We start from the raw sequence: 20,692 nt of genomic DNA on the forward strand, positions 1-20,692 counted from the left end.
GGATAAACCTATCAGTGCTGGCTATCTGTGTTTCTTCTGAGGCTTTTTCTTGCCACGCACCTGGACAATTTGGACTTTATACTGCAAGGAGTGTGCTCACTTTCTGTTTGAAGTCAAACCAAGTTTCCCCACCAAAGCCGACCTTTATCCCCACTCTTCCACACGGGGTCACAAATTAACAAGTCCCCGTGCACACAGCGACACAGAAGCATCCCTGCAGCGCACCAATGTGGTGAGGTAATGGAGCAAAAGCCAAGGGGGCTGAGCTGTGGGATGGAGATGCGCGAGGAAGAAGGGCAGTGGGTGGCAGGCTTGCCTCTCTGGAGAGATGTTTGGCAGAGTAATGATGGTTGTACAGTGAGTTTTACTGATGGGGAAACTGGCAACTCGCGCGTCTAATGTCCCTCCTCAACCTCCTTCTCTGTCTTTCTGTTGGTACAAACTGTGTCTCAGCTGTGCCAAGAAATAAAGCCAAAAACGCTCACTGTCTGAGGAGCAAAGTTCAGAGGACCGCTTACTCTACTTTAAAGTTACACCTGCCTGTGAGTGGGGGCTGTAAACACTATCTGTGACTTAGCGTGCACACACACACACCATGGCTTCACTATCTAACTGAAAATCAGAGCCACTGATACAAGGATTAAGACCACACGCCACACATCGCCCAGTCCAAGCTCTATCTCTGAATGGAGAGAGTCCAGACAATATGGTCCCTGCATTATCTTATTGGTTTAACATTAAGCAAACTGTGGCAGCACACCAGACCAGCAGCTATTGGTTCCTCTTTGCTTTATCATATTTCTATTTACCTTCTTTTCCTTTTGCTATCTTGAAAGGGGCTATTAAATCTCTCTTATTTACAAGCAAACCAAAAGCAAGTGTGTTTGTGTGTCCATTTGTGTTTAGGTACTTTTACTTGAGGCCATGAGGAATAGAAGAGATTAAGAAAACCAGATATGATTAAAGAAGGTTATTTTTTTTATGTATGCAGTACAGAAGTAATGAAAATAAATGTTGAAAAGAATGTAAAAAAAAAAAAAAAAAAAAAAAAAACACGCATATATTAAAATGACTAAACAAAGTGAATTATGACATTATAAATTTACTCCCACTTTCTCAGTTTAGGCAACAGAAATTGCCTCTTTATTTCAAACAATAGTGTACCAAAATACACCAACAATGCCTGAGTGTGTGGATGTTTTTTGGACTATTAGTGGAGTAACTGGTCCCAGTGGGCAGCAGATGCAGGACAACCTCCCCACTGTGTAACAATAGTTCCCAGTCCATGCTGTCCATCCATCTGTATTTGTCCAATACTGTAAAGAATCCCTGCAGGAAAACCAACTGGCATTCTTTTGTTGTCTATTGTGATGAAACTATAACAGGAATGGATCACTAGGAAGACAATCCAATCTAATTCTTTGATCCCCAACCAAAAAGAAGGCCAGGAATGGACTTTGATTGATCAGGGAACAAATGGACCAGATTCTCCCCGCCTGCATTTCTCTGCACAGACTAGCATCTGAATGGTTAACTTAGTTAATTTCCACGGCCTGTGGCTTCATCCCTGTCAAAGTCTGACGGAGTGGCTGGTTTCAGTGGGTGGCTCTCGTAATGAGCGGGAGGTTCGTACATGCTACCGCTGCTGCTGCAGGTCTTCACTGTTGTCTCAGAGGTGAGTGAATGTAGACCCCCCAGTGAAGGTGAAAGCACATCACACATTCCTCTGTTTCCAAATGGAGATTACTTATCACTGCAGTGACACTGAACACACCAGAGTCAAATACACACACACACACATGCACACACACATTTTAGTACATTAAGTGACCTGTTGCATTGATTTATTTGTCCAGAAAGGTGCCGACTTAAACTTTGGTTGGAATTAGAACAGGGCGGTGCACCGTCTCAACATTTATCCGTTTAAATAGTTGTGAATGTCCTGTTATTGCAGCAGAGTGATCTATAGTTCTTGAGTAAGAGCCTGTCACAGCATGAAAAATTGTATGAGCTTCTGGGCTAGTCTGAAGCATCAATTCTTTCTGCACTCAATGCCTCCACAAGTTTTATGAGCTGCAAACTGTATTGAAATACGTTGACTCTTTTTATCCTGTTTTGATATTTGACAAACTTTTTTTTTTATGGAATAGTCTTGGGGAGTAACCCTTCAGTTTTAAGCCAAGATATAAATTATACTATAGGTACTTAATTATTCAGGAAATAATAGAGGACAGATAGGCCTAGATTGTTGGTGTACTGGTGAGTTATAGCTGAAACTACTTGTGCTCTTTCACTAAGTAAAGAAAAATACTTTATTCTATTATCCTATTCATTTTAATGTCAGGTATGACATTAAAATGTCATCACTTACAGTGGTGACAGCCATCACTTACAGTGTGGATCAATAGCAGCAATGCCCAAAATACTATGAAGGTAAATGCTAGTCTCTAAAACCATTATAGAATACATTGTTGCCAATGATATGGAACAGGACTTTTTGTTAACAATTACAGTTTTTGTGCTGTGAGGGGGCGCTTGGTTGGGGCATTTAGTGTTTCCACCATAGATTGATTTGCTCTCCTGTCTGCAAGATGGGGAAGCCTCAGCCTGGACTCTGGCCAAGAGAGGAGAACTGTGAGGTAGATGAGGGGATGAAGGGAAGAAGGGTTTCATCTTTATTGCCCATAAAGACCCAGGAGTGGAGTCACTCGTGTGCAGTAAAAAGCACTCAACACCTGCCGCTATGTTGACTTAAAATCTTTATCACCAATATCTAATCGCTTCCCTTCTCTCCCTGATAAATGGTCCCATGTCGGAATTTTCCCCCTCCAACTAAAAGACATGCTACACACATGTGTGAGTGTGTGCATGTGTGTCTGTGACAGATTGAGACTCTATGGGAGGACCTGTGCATTCACTCACGTATGGGTGACGTGGTTAATGCTTAAGCAGGCGTAGCTGTATCTATTGATGCCTGTATGTTTACCATTGGACACTCGATATCTGAGGAGGCCATGAACCTGGACAGGACATGGGGGGAAAAGAGAGAGCAAGTATAAGGTTGTTATCTAACAAATTGCGATTAATGGTGAACGGGCCAGACCTGCTGCCACATGCCATCGAAAATTAACCCAAAACACTTGCAAAAAAAACAAGGAGATACGCTTTTTATGTTCATTATAAGGCAGATAATTAAACTGAATGGGTGTGGTGAGTCTTTCTTTTTAATTCTTCTTTGTTTCTTTTGTATTTCTAAAGACAGTACCTCTCCATGATGGAAAAGGCAGAATCAAGGGATGTTCAAAGCTGAAAGCAGCCTGACGGTTTCTATTGAGATATAACAATGATAGGTCTTTTCGAAATTTTCTGTTTGATATGACCTTCTAAGATTTTACACACTTCAAAGTGTTAGGATTACACCCTTTGCCTCTGTTAATCCCAGGAGTCAAATGACAAGAGCTGCCTGTCCTGTTTGCTCTCAATGGCAGCATAGGCACACAAAAAAAAAAAAAAAAAAAAAAAAAAACTGTTACCGCTGGCAACAAAAAGACATAGGGGAGAAAAATTAGTTCTCTCTGCCTGGATCTAAATATTGACTCTGAGGTCTATCACTGCATCCAGTTTTGCTTTACTGCTATTCACACAAGAACAAGGTGACTGAAGATGAAAGCGCTGCACTTAAGGGGAGCATTACAAAAGCACAAAACAAGAAACACGTTGAATCTGTGAGGGCTGGTGGAACTAGAGCTCATTTTTCACTAACTCATAAATACAATTCAATACAGAGCCATGAGGACAAACTTCACCCAGGAACTGTTCATGGAGGTAAGCCTGCCTCCACGTGCAGGTACACACCAATTGGTCAGGTTTGAGGAGTGACAGTAATTGTGATGTGTTATGTCAGCAGCACCACAGAAGCACAGAAACACAATGTGGTTCAAGGGCTCTGGAACAACCTGAAGGTCCTGGATGTGTGTGTGTGTGTGTGTGTGTGTGTGTGTGTGTGTGTGTGTGTGTGTGTGTGTGTGTGTGTGTGTGTGTGTGTGTGTGTGTGTGTGTGTGTGTGTGTGTGTGTGTGTGTGTGTGTGTGTGTGTGTGTGTGTGTGTGTGTGTGTGTGTGAGCGCGCACGCGTGTGCGTGTGTGCTCAACTGTGTCATTGGTCTGACCATGTAAACAACGACACTGTCAGTAGAACTAAAATCTTGCCACACCCAGAGGTGCATGTTACAACGGCCCAAATACAATGTGAACAGACTCAACTCACACAAACACAATCAAAACACAAACAAAAACACACTTATGGACGCACACATGGTGACCTATGTTGTCTGAACAGATAAACTGCAAAATCCTAGTCAGGTGGTGGAAAGTAATAAAGTACATTTACTCAAATACTGTACTTGAAAACAAAAACACTTTCAGTGTTTCCATCTAATTCCATGCTTCAAACTTGCAAATACATCAGTATACATTCAGATCTATACTGAGAGCATCAGTACTAATACCCCATAATGTTCCATAAGACTCACAGTGCAGTGGCTATTTTTCCACAGTTGGAGTTCTATTTCTTTTGACTTATAGTTATAGTTATATAAAGTAGAATGCAACATCTCCAATGGTCCAATGAATCACATAGGCAACTGCTTACAGTTCTTGTAACTTCTTGTAATCTACATCCTAATTATGACTGTTCTCCTAATTATGACTCAGGCCTGCCAAAAATAAATCACTCTCCCTTTCACTAGTGTGGCAGAAACTATAGATTTACTATGTTTGAATGGGATCTCACTTTAGTGGTTTTATAGCATTCTTAAATAGGGCCAGTGCAGAGTAATTACTCTCCTTACCCACATGTGACCCCTGTGGACTTACACCAGAATGTGTTTACTTGCTTCATCTGCAATAAAACAGAATCTACAAATGAAAGTAAGGTAAAAAAAAAAAAAAAAAAAAAAAAGTATAAATCATAAAGCGGCCGCAGCGACAGAGCAGGTGAGCACACACAGTCACACACACACACACATCTTAGAATGGTCAGCAGATAGGAGCTGTCACTGAACAATAGAAGCAGGGCTAAGGCCCAGCCAGCAAGCGAATGCAATTGCAAGGATTCACAGAGGGGACAGCGGAGGGGACGCAGACACATACTGATAGTGCATGACCTGATAAAAAAGCAGAGAGCGTCAGAGAGAGTGAGAGAAAAGGGAGAGGAGGAAGACCACCTACCAACAGGGCCACACAGGATCAGTCACATTTTACTAATTTATCTGACCCCCAGTCGGCTTCTGCTTGTGTTCGTTTTTTTTATTTGTTTGTTTGTTTGGAGGTGACACATACCCCCACTACCCAATGATAGTGGTGGACTAGCACTTCCTTGGTAGAAGTTTGTCTGGTTTCATTTATTTGAAAAACTGGGCACAGAAATTGTTCAGTGCCCTGGCATCAATGAATAAGGCTGAAATAGGATTACACAGTGACTTGTCTTCATCTCAGTCCTCCACCCTTTTTTTGTCGTTTTAGAGTCCTACTCTGGACCTGGCCCTTCTCTCAGGTCTACAAAGCCACACTGATGAGCCTGACTGGCCCAAGCTCTTAGGGGCAGTAATAATCTCTCTTTAGGAGGCTGAGAGGGTGAAGTGAGCCATAAGAACCCTCTCTGTCAGCTTTAACCGACCAGCAGAAAGAAAAAGTCATAATTATAGTACTCTCTCTGGCTGGATTTAAATAAAGCTTCCTGGCTGGGCCCCTATAGACACACACACACTCACTCTTCCTCACACACACACACACACACACATACACACACTCGCACTTCAATAAAGAGGCACTAATCAATCAGGGGTTCCCCTGCCACGGCTTCATTGGAGTCCGTCTGAAAGAAAGACTGACAGCTCTCAACCTCCCAGTATTGTCAGACGAGACTGATTAGGCTTCTGACTGGCTACCTCAGCCACCAGCTAGAAAAGCGCAGAGGTTAAAGGGTCTCCATTTGAAATCGACGAGCACTGAAAAGTTCTGGACACCTGCTTTTTAAAGTGATGCTTGTCTCTCTGCTTCTATCCTCCTTTTTTGTTATTAGCAATTTGAGGGCAGCACAGGGGAGAGGGAGAGAGTTGTTTGAGAGAGTAAAAAAAAAGGGTGTGTGTGAAGGGGGGGCGGGGGGTATTGTGTGTGCGAGGGTTTGTGTATGTGTATGTGTGTGTGCATGTGTGTGTGTATGTGTGTGTGTGGCTTAAGTTTTGAAGGGGGAGCTTGGCTGTGGGCCCAAGGCTGGAACAAAGAGGGGACACTCTTTACATGCATAGCCAGACAGAGTAAACTGGCCAGCAGCACTGCAAGCAAATACAAGGCACAAAAACAGACTTAGAGAGAACGGAAAAGAAGAGAGGGGAAAAAAGGGAATATCAGACTAACCCAAACCATCAGCTTGCTCCACCTCTGAAACTTTTCATCCTCCGTGTTTGGATAAAATCAGAAATGTATTGGGTGGCATGCTTATAAGGCGCTAAATGGCACAAGCTGCTTAGATCTTATTGTGTTTGCATTCAAAATGAAGCTGCGTGGCCATGGGTAAACGGAAGCTATCCCTCCACAAACACACACAGGATGAACAAATACTGGCAATTAGTGCAGACTGTGTGCAGCAGCAACAGAGAGACAGGTGGAGGAGGGGAGAGGAGAGGAGAGGAGAGGAGAGGAGAGGAGAGGAGGAGGAGAGGAGAGGAGAGGAGAGGAGAGGAGAGGAGAGGAGAGGAGAGGAGCAGTTTGATTCACCTGGAGGTATATCCTTCAGGCATTACTTTTGTCCTCCTAAGTATTCTCTGTGTGCTCTCTCTCTCTCTCAACATAACATAACACTTCACATGTCACAACACTGTATCTGCTCCCCCTGAATGTCCCAATAGCAACTGAACAATTCCTCAATGCCATTACACTTCAGATGAATGATTTCTAAAGGCCACCTTTTTTCTTCCATCACTGTTATTTTTAAGGAGGTGCAGTGGATTCCTTGTCTTTTATTCCATCTTTTTTTCCTCTGAAATCAGCTTAAAGCTCTGCAATGATTTCGCCCCTTTAAAGGGGAGAGCCACTCCATCAGTGAGGGACAATAGTATATTCTGACAAAAAGTCTGAGGGCGTTACGCCACCCTGCCATCACCGGGTTCCTTTCCATACAGCCTCTGCTGGTGACTGGTAAATGCCACTTTCAATCTTTCTCTTTTCTCTCCTCTTCCCCTTTCACTCCTCTTATTCCTCGCCCTCAATGGGTGTGTTAAGTATTGTGCATTCTGATGGGGGCGGTGAGTCAGTCAGGATCATTAAAAGCAGGCCAAGCCTTTGGCCAGATCAAAATAATTAACTGGATAGGTCACAAGCTAATGAAATGAAATGGGGGCCTGAAAGGAGGCCCTAAATGGTGCTCACTAATCCTCCCTTTACCTTGTTTTAGGGAGGGGGCAGGACTCTATAAGCCAGGGCATCTCTGCTGATAATAGGTTGTGGGGTGCAGGGGGACCTGGTATGGATTTGTGTGTGTGTGTGTGTACGTGAGATGAGAGAAGGACGGAAAAAAGGAGAATCACATTCTGACTGAGTCATATAAAAATAAACATTTTTCTTAAAAGAAGTGAAACGGTTGCCAGGAAAATGTGATGTTTTCAGTTGCTCTAATGCAAATCAGTTTTACGCGTCATGGAGTGCAGTGAAGCGATCTTCTTGTTTCATCATATTAAAATGTGTCATTAAAGATAATAGGTAGATAGGTTAACTAAGAAGAGGTGTAGAACAGTTGCCCTTTGTTATTATGTTGTATAGTATATTAAGCTAGCTGTTATTCTGATGATTTGAGTGTTCAACTGTTGTAGTTGGCCAGGGTGAAGCTCATACTTTATAAACAGTTTAGTGGATTTTACAATAAAAATACATTTTGTAAGATTGTGTAAGTGTATAAGTGATGAGAGAAATAAAACTGTCAAATGAATAGTTAATTAAAAAGAATTAATAGAAATCAATTCATTAATAAAAGGTGTATTTGCAGCTACAACTGGCAGAAGCTGAAGTCTTAAGTCGTTAAAAATGGAAATTACCCAAGTCACCGGTTGAAATTGTAATGAATTGCAGTATTAGTCATGTTGTTCCAATGAATTTATTTGAGGACTACAAAGAGATTAAAGACAGTATGAGTAATATTATGGGGATAGATAATACCCAAATATACTTATGTAGCCCTGTGCTGCCAAGATCAAGGCTGTGAAACCAGACACCCCAGACAAAGCCCAGCTGTGGTTTTTTAACATCACTGAGGCACCTTTGCTTAAAACCCCCCTTTTTTTTGTTGGTCGTTGTTGTTGTTGTTCTAATCCTGCATGTGCTTTCATGTCTCTTTTCAGAGTCCTTACACACAACCCTTTCATGACCAGAAGCAAGTGTACACTAAGCTTAGATACTATAAAGAAAGTACCTCCATTGTGTCATGCAGAGACATTCACAAGACATATAAAGGAAAATATCTAAGTGTCCCACTGTCTGTGTGAATTGAACAATAGGAGAGTGAAGCATGTGATTTGCAGCTGAGGGCGATGCATGTCAGAGACTGAAGAAGCCATGGTGTGTCACTGTGAACAGGTTCTCCAGGGGCAAGCTCCAACCTGCGGAAGACCCTGGGACGTGACGCGTGTGTGTGTGCGTTTGTGTGTGTGTGTAGGGAGGAGTAAGTCTTGCTCTGAATGAAAAAGAAAGTACGAGTAGAACAGTGGTTTTTGGGGTTAGAGGTGAGACCTCTGACACACAGATGAAATTTGCACAACAGTCCACAAATACACAAACATTGAGACATTACAATGTATTGTTGAGTGAAGGTATGCACCTGATCTACACAAGGGAATGGGTGAAAGCTATTTAAACACGCACACACACACAAAGACAAAGGCACATACACACAGCAAGCCCGCACGTAACATGTTTTCAGAAAGACAGTTAAAGGGAGTTACCCTCTTCTTTCTCATGTCATCATCACAAAAGTGAAGGCAGAACAGGACAGGATGGGTGAGGCTGTGATAAGCTGATGGGAGGCCTACAGAGCCACAAACATATTGATGGTCATACTGGAATCAATCTGTGTTTAACTGACAGTATGAAAACATATAACGAAACAAATAGGAGTTTTTGTTTAAGATAGAACCACAATGTTGACACCAATGATCAAGTGTCTTAAAGGACAATTATTGTGTACAGCTATCATGTCTCTTTTGATTATAAAGCAGGTTTGTATTCTATATTAATACAGTGAGAGTATCAAAGTGTACACATAGCCTGTACGCAGAAACTGAGCCTTAAAACAAGCCCATAAGCCCCTCCGTAACTTTGTGATGTCACAACAGTCACTACGCTTGAGCTCGAGCCCAGATTTTCCAGAGAGGCACAGAGCCTCTCTCCTGATTGGTTTATCTCCTCATAGGTATCAACATAAAAACACAAAATGTAAAATAATGGGGACCATTTTTAAGTTAAACTGCTATTTTTCCAGGCTTTTTGTCTTCAGAGAGAGACAGGAAAAGTTGGGGGAGAGAGGGTGAGGGGATTATAAGCAGCAAAAAGCCACAGGCTGAACTTGAACCCAGGCCACTGCAGTAATGACTGGGCCTAAATGGTAAACACTCCACATGAGCCACCAGGACAACACAGGTCCTTTAAACTGTATATTAGCTACCAAACATCTTCTGCTCTATTTAGCAGATTGGACAAACCCAAATGTATTATTATTATACTATATTATTGTTCCTGTAAAGGACGATTCAGGCTCAAAAAGCTGCCTGTTGAAGATTTGACAGGTCACTAGCATCTCTCCCTGTGACAGTGCAACTATTCCAGCTTAACCCAGCAAGGCTTTGCCCAAATCTGGATTTTACTACTCACATAACTAAAATTGAAACTGCTGTGTTTTTAAGGTTTGAATCCCTGAATTTAAAACTTGATCATAGTGAAGAAATCTTAAATCTTAAATTATTAAATGCTTAATACAATGGGAATTATACTACGGGAGAAAAGTGCCCTTGACACTACACTTGAATGCACCGGAGCAGCTCTGATCCTGAGCCTAAATTCCTCTGTATCACCACATTAAATCATTTCATTCTCATTTGCACACGAGAAGTTGCTGTTTGTTCCTTAAGGCCAACCTCACTGATTCTGAACATTGAGTTTTGTGTCCATTACCAACTTCAATCTCAGCTTGTGATTCCAGACAACATCCACCTGTGGTTACAATAAGGTTCCTGCCTGTAAGAGCATCACTCCATGCTACTGTTTGAGTAGCAGCTCCGGTTTATGGTCCCATTAATATCCACTATCCTATTCCCTGCACAAACCACAGACATCGGCTCCAGCCCTGCTCTTCTTTCCCAATCAGCCCACACAAGTACAAAGTAAAAAAAAAAAAAAAAAAAAGAATTAAAAAAAAAAAACATTTCCCTGCTCTCCAGCTCTGTACAAGCAGTCCACTCCAGGCTGCAGGCTGCAGTCTCTCTGAGCCATCATTACAGTCATTAGACAAGAATAAGCTCTGTATCACAGGAGTCCACCAGCATCCAGTTTAACCCAGCACAATTAGCACATCCGTTGGAGTAGAATTACCCTGTAAAATGAGAATGCTCTGGACAAAAGAGGCAGGAGAGTTGGAGTTGAAAAAAGAGGGTAAGTGTGAGGGAAAGGGGGAGAGAGGAGGAGAGGAGGAATAGAGGAGGACAGGGAGAGATTAAAATTGTTTGAATTGAGTCCACGCTCGCCCCATTCATTTAGTATTCTGCTCAAATCAGGGCTTTTGTTCGGCCTGGCGTAAAGTAGTGTCAATCATCTCGACCCGGTTTTGTAGAATGGGGAAATTTATTATGAATTTGCTCCTGCAAATAATGAGGACTACCCCCTGCCTGCTCTCCCCTCTGCCTCCTCCTTCTCCCCGCGAGCCACCTCTCCTCACTCCCCCTAGCCTCCACCCCCATATCAATGCTGCAGAATAGGCAATAGAGAGTGAAGTTAGCAATCTCAGGGCCACTCGCACTCTGGACCCACATCAAAGTGACAGAGACGTCCAATCAGATTTGTCTTACAGGCATTACATGATGAATATGGTGCGGCCGCGGCACAAAAGCGCCTTTGTGTCTCCTCCGAGCAGAGACTATTCACAGCCCGCCACAGCCAGCCAGAGTGGAAGTAAATGGCCAAAAGGGCCCAGGCCAAAAAAAAAGCACCCAAACTTGTGCAGCACAATGGCCCATGCAAATCACAGCCCCCACCGCCTCCACCCTACCACACATCCCCACCTCTTGCATCCCTCCACCCTTCAGTCCTGTGCTTGGTTCCTCCTCTGCTGGGTCGTCTGAAGTTTAGGGCCTATTCACACACATACAGAGGTGTCAGTTAAAAGTGCCGAGCTGCACGCATTCAAACTCCTTTTTTTTTAAACATTCATTTGAAAAGTGAAAGATTTCTCTCTTTTTCTTGAGAAAGATAGAAGAAAAACATGAGTCGAATGACTGACTTTTTTGTCAGAGAGTAAGAGTGACTTGGCGGCTGTGAGCAAGATTCCTATTCAGAGAGACTTTTTGGCAAAGGGAAGAGGGTATTCCAGCACACTGGAGTGGCCATGAGATAATGGCTTACAGGGAGAGAATTGATTAAATGAAATGTGACAAGCCTATTTTGACACATCTAATGATCCTTGTACCTATTCCTTAAACTCAAGTGCATTAGATGATAAACTGACTCTCTGGCAGATATCCAATGCGACAGGAAACTCATACGAAGAGTTAATCTGAAATTCAAAAAACTAAATTATTCGATATAGGTTCAAATGTTTGCCCCACTGCACCTAAAGGTTAGATATGCTTCTTTCTTTAGGAAGAAATGACAATGGAAAACAACTTGTTCTATATGAAGAAAAAATGGTCCTTTGGTCCTTATCATCATCATGTCTATTGCAGTTTTACTATCCAGGACCTAATTAATTGCCAAGGGGTCAACAGAGAGAGAGGGAGAGAGAGAGAGAGAGAGAGAGAGAGAGAGAGAGAGAGAGAGAGAGAGAGAGAGAGAGAGAGAGAGAGAGAGAGAGCGTGTGTAATTAATGTAAATAAGGAGTCTACTCCAAATCAGTTCAGTATGTTTTCTGTCTATATTAATGTAAACATGCCTGTGTAAGCATTGCTCAAGATTGTGCGCAACCTCCTCATCCATCCACATTACCGCTCCATCTCTAATCCTCTCTCCTTTGTCTGAAACGGTATTTGTCACATTTGCATGTTTATAGCTGTGGCTCTGATCACTATTTCAGAGAGAAGCTATAGTGTGTGTGTCAATATTTATATCAGCTAACAGTCCCCCTGCAAAATTAAAATGTGTGGGTTCATGGAGTTATTGCACAAGCTTACCGAGAGGTTGTTGTGGAGAGTGTAATATTATACTGTTTAGTACACTCAAGTGAGGTATAGAACATTTATTTAATTAGTAAAATTGTGAATGTTTGGTGAGTGAAGACTCAGATAATTTCAATGTCAGGTCCCCTCAGGTCAGTCACCGACTTAGACTCTAGTCTGCAGACCCTGATGCACTTGTTGCTCTGCAGGTGGATGAAGCTCTGAGCTGTGACTGGACGAGTTTGACACAACTTCCACTTTTGGTGGACTACATCATTTGAAGGTACAACCAATTATTTGTAAACTTGAAATGCCTGAAAACTCATATAAATTGGAGTACACATACGCAAAAAACTACAAAGTTGTGTAGAAACTGGGCTCATGTGTGATCAGTGGTGTCATTTTAGAGTTCCAGTTTATCATTGAACAGACATACATGTCTTTACACTGAACAACAAGTATTGAAACTTTGCAGCTTCAGGTTTTTTGGCATGACTGTGGCAATATGGCTCTTGTAGTATGGGTCACCTATATGAGCCATATTTGGTACAGACACCTGTTATGTCTTAACACTGACTGAAAGAAACAAAAGCTCAATTTTGGTTCCTCTGACATACATTGTTGGCTCGGCCCCAACTTCACTTTACGTGCCATTCTGAGGTATACTTACACTCCCGAACCCTAACCCTAAGACTTTCTAATTGCGTCAATGAACTGACAGTTTATTTGCTTGCCATTTTTTGTTTGCATGTTTGTTTGAAGTAAGTTCAGTGAGAGTGTGTACCACAGGTTCACTTCTTGTGACTTGAACTGAAATACTTGTTGAGCACCCATAAAACTCATCAAAGTTTATATTTTTGGACAGACATGATAAAAGACCAGCCATGAACACTTGTGTCCATTCCATAAAATTTGGAGCAAGTCATTATAATCACCACTGATAACCAATTTCTTATTTATGAGGGGGATTTTTTTCCTGGAGAGCAAATTGAATCCAGTTCTCTTCCATTAAATTTGATGAAAATGATGAAAATGAAAGATAAACAATTTGAAATTCGGTCAGCTGTATTCTATTTTGATGTTGATATATAGTACACTGTATTGTAGAACAACGTGTGTTTTACTTCAGCTAAATTAATGCATAATTTCTACATGAATCACACTGAGTTGCTCATTTTGATTAAAGAGAAAGGTAATAAGAGAGAGGATCATGGCGGTTGGACTGTTATTATGTAAATATTGTCTACTTCTAAAATGAATCATGTTGTGGGAGATACACACTGATAAACGTTTTTTGCCCACGGGATCAAAACATATACACAAACTAGTTGAGCAATGTGTAATTTACGCGCCCACTGAAAGACGTGATGGCCTCCTGTTCTTGTAAAACGGCCTGTAGGCACACAGCCTGATGAGTGCATTCAGAGCAACAGATGACCTCTCGTCACCCCGCTTTTGGCCAATTTGATCTTATATTATAGTCCCCCGTGGTTTGCGCATACATCATGGCTTTTGCGCACGAAAACGCACGCATAATTTGGCTGCATGTGATTGATTGTTAACCATTGGATTACCCCCAAAATTAACATCGCCCTTATGTATTGTCAAAGTGAAAATGACCCACCGACAAAATGACATGAATAAATCTATTTTCGCCCTGCTCCTCCTGAGGATAAAATTACATATCCATCTTAAGAGGACAAGAGACGAGCGCTTATTTTCACTTTGCGCCCTGGGCTGGCCTCTGCCTGACACTGAACGACACAAGAAAGTCCATTTCAGCCCTGTAATAATGGATCAGCGGGGTGTTTTACGTCTAGCATTGATTTGTCTTTTTTGAGTCCCGGTGACGTAGGAGGATATAAAGCAGAGCTTAATTAATGTCATTTATCACTTGTTTGATTTTTGTCACTGCCCTCTCAGACGGGGCTCGCGCAGGCTATACGCGAGCCGTTAACCAATGGAAGCCTCAGAGCCTTTGTCACCGACTACAGGCACGTGGCTCACACCTGCAGGCCTCTCTGTGTGTGTGTGTGTGTGTGTGTGTGTGTGTGTGTGTGTGTGTGTGTGTGTGTGTGTGTGTGTGTGTGTGTGTGTGTGAGTGTGAGAGAGAGAGAGAGAGAGAGAGAGAGAGAGAGAGAGAGAGAGAGGGAGAGGGAGAGATGGAGCGTGCATATGCGTATCACTCTTTCAGGTGCAAAAAAAAAAAAGAGAGAGAGAGAGAATATCCCACTCTTGATTCAATCTGTTACTTTCTGGTCATATTCCAACAGTCCAGCTGTGTAACTTCTGCTGTTCTGACCTACTGTTGCTCATAGCCTACTCTTTTCGTGCGTTTACGTTTTAATATTGACTGTCTGGTAGGTTCTCCCGGTTTTTATGAGACCAGTTTCAATCAAGTCTCTCCTGCTCCCAATTTTCCACTCCCCACAGAGAGCACCAGGTGAAATTAGACCAGTTATTTCTCTCTCCGCCTCGCTGAATCTGGCATCACGGTGTTTATTTACAATAGAAGATCTTCCATAATTCGCATAATGAGGCGCAAAGGCGTACACAATAGTGCACACTATGGGGCGTTGTGCTCCCCATTTCGCCAGGAGATAGGCTTTTTGATTGAGGCTGTGTGCGCCGTGAAAAACACAGTTGGGGATACAACTAGTCTACAACCCCGGGTTTTATTTAGATTGATCTCAATCGGGCAATAAGAATTTTGACCCGACTCATTGTCTTGCTGACTTTCCCCAGGCCGTATTTCAAAGTGTCTATACCCTTTGAGCGGAGTGAATTGCACCCCCCACCCCCCGCTTCAGGCCCTCTGGGCTATTGGGTAAAGGCAGAGTATGCAAAAGAAACAATGCAATGCATGAAACGTAATATTAATCTCCCGGTCGTGAATGCAGACAAAGCGCTGTAGAAGGTGCACGTCTATAATGGTTATTGAGTGCTCACCCAGCTGCGCAATTTTCCCCCGTGTGCCAAACCAAGTCGGGAAAAGGTCAGGCCAGGGCTTTGAATAGAAGAGAGGCTCCCTAGTTTGCTCAATTACCGCCGGCACACACACACACACACACACACACACACCTACACACACACACACACACACACACACCCCTCTCTCTCTCTCTCTCTCTCTCTCTCACTCTCTTTCTCTCACTCACTCTCTCTCTCTTACACACATACATGAGGGTAAATATATGTATCATCAGCCAAAGAAATCAAAGTCACTGCAAAAAAACATCTAATATAAATAGATTCATCTTTATTTATAAAAGTTGTTTTACACAAAATATATCTGTTAAGATCAAATATTTACATTTTAGGCTACGGAGAAATGGAGAACAAGTGCATACATTAATAAAGGTCTCGACAAACAAAACAAAACAACTACAATCTGTCACAGGTAGTAGCCTCGGTATTGCTGTCCAGTCACAACACAGCTGCCAACTCAGCTCAACTGTTCCTCTGACAGTTGGTGGTTCCCATGACACTGTCAGGAGGGAGTGGGAGGGGATAGTGGCAGTGGATGTTCTGACTCAATGTACAAAAATAAGTCTTCATGATAAAAAACAAACAACACAAGTCGTTGATACAGTTTTGTTATGAAAAGGGGGAGGAGAGAGGGGAGGGGGGCAATGTACATCACATAAGAAAGTCTGTTTACGCATCATCTTTGTTGTGTTTTCCAACAGATGTGGCAGCAGAGGAAGGCAGTCCTGCTTCTGATGAAACACTTATCATCACCATCATCAACATCATCATCATCACAAGTCCTCTGAAGCCACAGCAGCGTCTCTACAGAGCCTGCTGCTGTGGCACGTATTAATTGCACTTATTCAAGCAAAAAACATCAACAGTTCTTTACTTCCAGTGAGTCCAGCTCCCTCCTTCAGGGCGACTATTTATACTCTATGCAACAAGAGGTTCTCTCTTCCACACACTCTCTCTCTCTCTCTTTCTCTTTCTCACTATTGCTTTGCTCCTGCAGAAGCAGCCCGCGCGAGGGGAGGGAGGCAACAGATCACTTCCAAGCACCGAGAGCGAGACTGATCTGACGCCTTCATCAAGTCTTTGTCAGCGTTTGTGAAAGAGGTCAGCTGCTTTTTTTCTTTTACGCGCAGACTCTGCTGCGCGGCGATGACGCTGTCACTCTCAGTACCTGTCGAACCAGGTTGTAAAGTCCAACAGCTCCTGCTCCTCGGAGCTCAGCGGCTCGTAGCCGCCTTCATCTGATGAGTAGGTGGAGTGAGGCGACTCCGGGTCGGCGGAGTAACTGTTGGAAAGTGTCGGCGACGGCAGTCCGCATTGGAAAGCAGCCGACACGGCGTCATGCTCGTCCAGGAGTTGCTGTAAAGCCCTGATGTACTCCACCGCAGACCTCAGGGTCTCCACTTTGCTCATCTTCTTGTTGGCAGCGCCGTTTGGCACATGCTGGCGCAGAGTCTGGAAGCCCATGTTGACTTGCTTGACCCGGTTCCTCTCCCTTTCGTTCCGCCGGGCCACCGCCACGGGCTGCTGCTGGGGGATGGAGTAGCCGAGGCCGTTGAAGCTCAGGCGCCGCTTGCAGCGCAGGAGCTCCGGCGAGCTGGAGCGCTGTCTCTTCAGCACCTTGGTCTTGCTTTGGTAATCGGCAGCGCTGGTGATGTTATTGTTGCTGGGGTGCACGGCGGGGACGACGCAGTCCTGGGCCGGGGCGTGCAGACTGAGGCTGGCGTGTCTTTCAGTAAGTCCAAAGGTGAATGCAGTCTGCGTGGTGGTGATGGTTGTAGTTTCCATCTCTCTTGACAGTTGTTGTGAAAGTGATGGATGCACAGGGGGCGATTGCGCGCGGGCCCAAAACAGTGGCACTTAGGAGAGGAGGAAGAGCAGAGAGGGGTTGGCAGTGCACAGCTCTCGTGTCCTTCGCGTGGGCACCGTGTGGCTAACTCTAGTCCAAGTCTCACTTCACTGCTTACTCCACGAGCCGATCTGACCCAAACTTTGGCAGCACTCCTCTTTTTCAACACGCGCCCCACAACCCACCCCCTTTTTTTTTTTTTTTGGAGACGCACGCTTCGTGGCGAGGCCCCGCCCCGCTGTGTGATTCTTCTGCACGCCGACTCCCCCGGGCAAGGCGCGTGGCTCCGGGAGCTCAATAAACAATCCCGAGCTTTCACTGCGCCGGGAGCACGCGCTGGGCTCATTTACATTCCAATGTCTCTAACTTGAAGGCCCATTGGTCGATTCAAACGGCCTGCAACCGTGCGAAAAGAAAGAAAGGAGGGGAAAAAAGACAGAGAAGGAAGAGAAAAAAAGAGGAGAGAATGAAAAAGTGAATGGTTTGGTTCTTTGAAATGCCTTTTGAATTTGACAATGTACCCCTGGCAAGTCTTCAAATTATCAGTCTTCCCCCCTCGGCCATCTTTCTCCTCTGGCTCTTTACAATCACAAATACCAAGGACGCTCTCTCCTGTATCCAGGCTACAGCTTTACACGACTAAATAAATTGCAAGCGTGTCTCTGAGCACAATAATTGGCAATTATAAAAGCTCGCGCATGGGGACGTGCATCAATGTAAAGGCTGAACATCACGTTTATGACGTGGAGGCGCATACAGCAGGTAGCGCTCACCTCAGCTCTCTCCCCGCAGGTCCACTCTCTGTTGGCACATGTCTGACGGGTTATATCTCGGCAAAGTCTTGTTTAATCCTGCACAAAACCTCTTCTTGTATGAGCGGAAACATTTTTTCTCTGGTGGATATAGCTATTTGTTCTCTTCTTGATGTTCACGCGCTGTTCAGTGCATTTCAGCACCACATCTAAGCGGATAGTTAGACGCAAAATCTTCCTTCTTTAGTTTTGCATTGAAGTCGCATTGGGGTTTTTTTGTTTCGTTTTGTTTTTTGGCTAGTAGTTTATTTTCATTCAGACTTGGTTAAATAAAAGCTGCTCCAGATGCGTTTTGCTTGTGGAAGAATCTCATTACCGACAAACTCCGGCAGAGCAATAAAGTGTGTTGAGACGCAGTTAGTCAGTCGCCCAGCCTATATGATACAAATGGGACACGAGCGACCTCTGGCGGCGGTGGGGGAAAAAAATACTCAAGTTTTGTACTTTGTTCTGGGCTGTGCTCAGTCATGGAGAGGGGGGATTTCCTGGCAGGCGGCGGTTAAACATCTCTTCCTCATGGCTGAGACTGATCTTATTAATCATAAACACGTGTATGAGTCCAACAAGAATACCATGAATTCATATAAACAAGGGTGCAAAGTTTAGACAACTTTCACATTCGCATCTTGAGACCTTCAGTTCTCACAATAGCATCAAGAATCAATGATTTAAAAAAAAAACTACAGTTCAACACTGTTGAGATCAGAGTAAGTAATTTAAGCTTTTTAGGTAGTTTGCATTAGTGTTAACATTAGTTACTATATTTCTAAGCTATTTTATGAGTGACAGTCTCCTACAGACAACATCACAAGGCAGTACTCAGGAAGGCCAGACAGAAATCTGGGGATGCTTCACATCCCTTCAATTTAGAATTTGATCTGCTCCCATCAGGCCGCCAATTCAGGGTACCAAGAGCAAGCAAGAACATTTATAAGGAATATCTTTGTTCCATGTGCTATAGGCACTCAATGCAAATGACTGCACCTGATTTTTAGTAGATGTTTCCTTTTCTTTTCACCTAATGCTGCTGCTATTTGTTTGTTGTTATTTCCTTGTCCACTTGTATGGATGGTCTGTGTGTACTGTAATTTTATGTGGGGAAGCCAAAGACAACAATGAAGTTAAACTAAATTCTATTATATTTTTTCTTTTACTGTAGTTGAGGGGTGAATGCTACATATTTTGACTTACCACTGTAACAGAGGAAGGTTTTCCCATACATATGTTGAGTATACTATGAATAAAAATCACACATAATCAAAGGCAAACTGTGTGCTGTGTGGTTTTTTCTTTTTGTGTGGCAATTCCCACTTTCATCCTCTCTGCTTTGCCCTTCCACCTTCACCTCTGTCTGGTCTTCAACTCTCAACAGCAGAGGGCGCTGAGTGCAAACAGTAGAACATCAGTTCATCCTGCTACTCCACTGAATATCCAAATAGCATTTGTCCTGATGCTCCATCTTAGGATAATGGCATGCAAACCTATAATTAGGCACTGTTGTGCTTTTTTTGTCATGATTTCCAAAGGAAGTGTTGAATCATACAACTTGTTTGATGTTTCTTGGTCATGCAGGAATTTTGTGACTAAGTGCTTTCATTTTCGACTACTTGTTTAAACCTGCAGTACATTTATTAAAACTGCGTTTAAATGTTAGACCATGTGAAAACGATTTTTGGGGGTTGGTCACACAGATCTTATTTAGTAAAAAATCAAACAGAAATGTCATAAATGACACCGAAAAGATAATGGCTAACAAGTGTACATCTATAATAAAAATGTAATGTAATATGATACAGCCCTGATGACTAAGACATTACATTGCGGATCAACAAATACTGTTTACCTCCAACTCTCACTTCCACACCTAGGCACACACACACACACACTCTTAGTTGACACTCAGTAAGGGTGTGGCTGCTTATCACAACCAGGCATTGCATTCTTTAAAGTACACTGAAACTCCAGAGCCATAATAACACCACCCACCTTGTCTGATATCTTTTTCTTAATAATCTCACAAGTCATCAAATCCCATATGTGACACATGTGGATGAGAACAAGATAGAGATGATTAAGTGTGAGTGTGTCTTCCTGTGTGAGTATTAAGGAGGGAGTTAGGAATCAGGATGTAAAATCTTTTGTACTGCTATTTGACTTTTCACACAAGCTGGATAATATTAGGCTACCTTATGTGTGAAAAAGGATGTAAATCTTTTTTGTGGTTGTTCAATAACCAGAGTATATCCTTCCTTGGTAGCAGCGATGGGGCCAGCATGGCCGTCTCTAACGACTGAGCAGTATTTCAAGTGCTGGGGAAGAGGGAAGTGCTCCATCAAAGCTTGTATCACTTCGCTTTTCCTAACACATATGCTGGACTGTATAGGCCCGTGTTTTGACAGTGGCAGAATAATACATACGCAATGGCTTATCACTAGCGTATTCTGTGGTCACCCCACAGTCAGACAAGAGAAAGCATTTCTGTACTGCTTGCCTCTGTGATGAAATTGTGAGGGGAAAAAACAATGGTGGAAAGAAGAAGTGAGGCCTTTTTTTGTGATATTAGCTGAAATTGATGTTATTTAGATGAGGGGATCCCCACTAGACTCTCATTACCTGTCTGTCTATGAAAGTTCTTATT

At 43.1% G+C, this 20,692-nt stretch overlaps 1 protein-coding gene across 1 annotated transcript; it reads right to left on the minus strand.

Annotated features, from left to right (window-relative positions):
• Window positions 1-16,557: 16,557 nt before the first annotated feature.
• On the minus strand, window positions 16,558-17,399 carry ascl1b (achaete-scute family bHLH transcription factor 1b; the record flags this gene model as incomplete). The annotated part of the gene is made up of 1 exon (XM_083974517.1): window positions 16,558-17,399. The coding sequence occupies exon 1, from the start codon at window positions 17,179-17,181 to the stop codon at window positions 16,558-16,560; it is 624 nt and encodes a 207-aa protein (XP_083830643.1). The 5' UTR covers window positions 17,182-17,399.
• Window positions 17,400-20,692: the final 3,293 nt, after the last annotated feature.

The sequence above is a fragment of the Trachurus trachurus genome, assembly GCF_905171665.1.
Source record: "Trachurus trachurus genome assembly, chromosome: 6".
In the NCBI taxonomy this organism is placed as follows: Eukaryota; Metazoa; Chordata; class Actinopteri; order Carangiformes; family Carangidae; genus Trachurus; species Trachurus trachurus.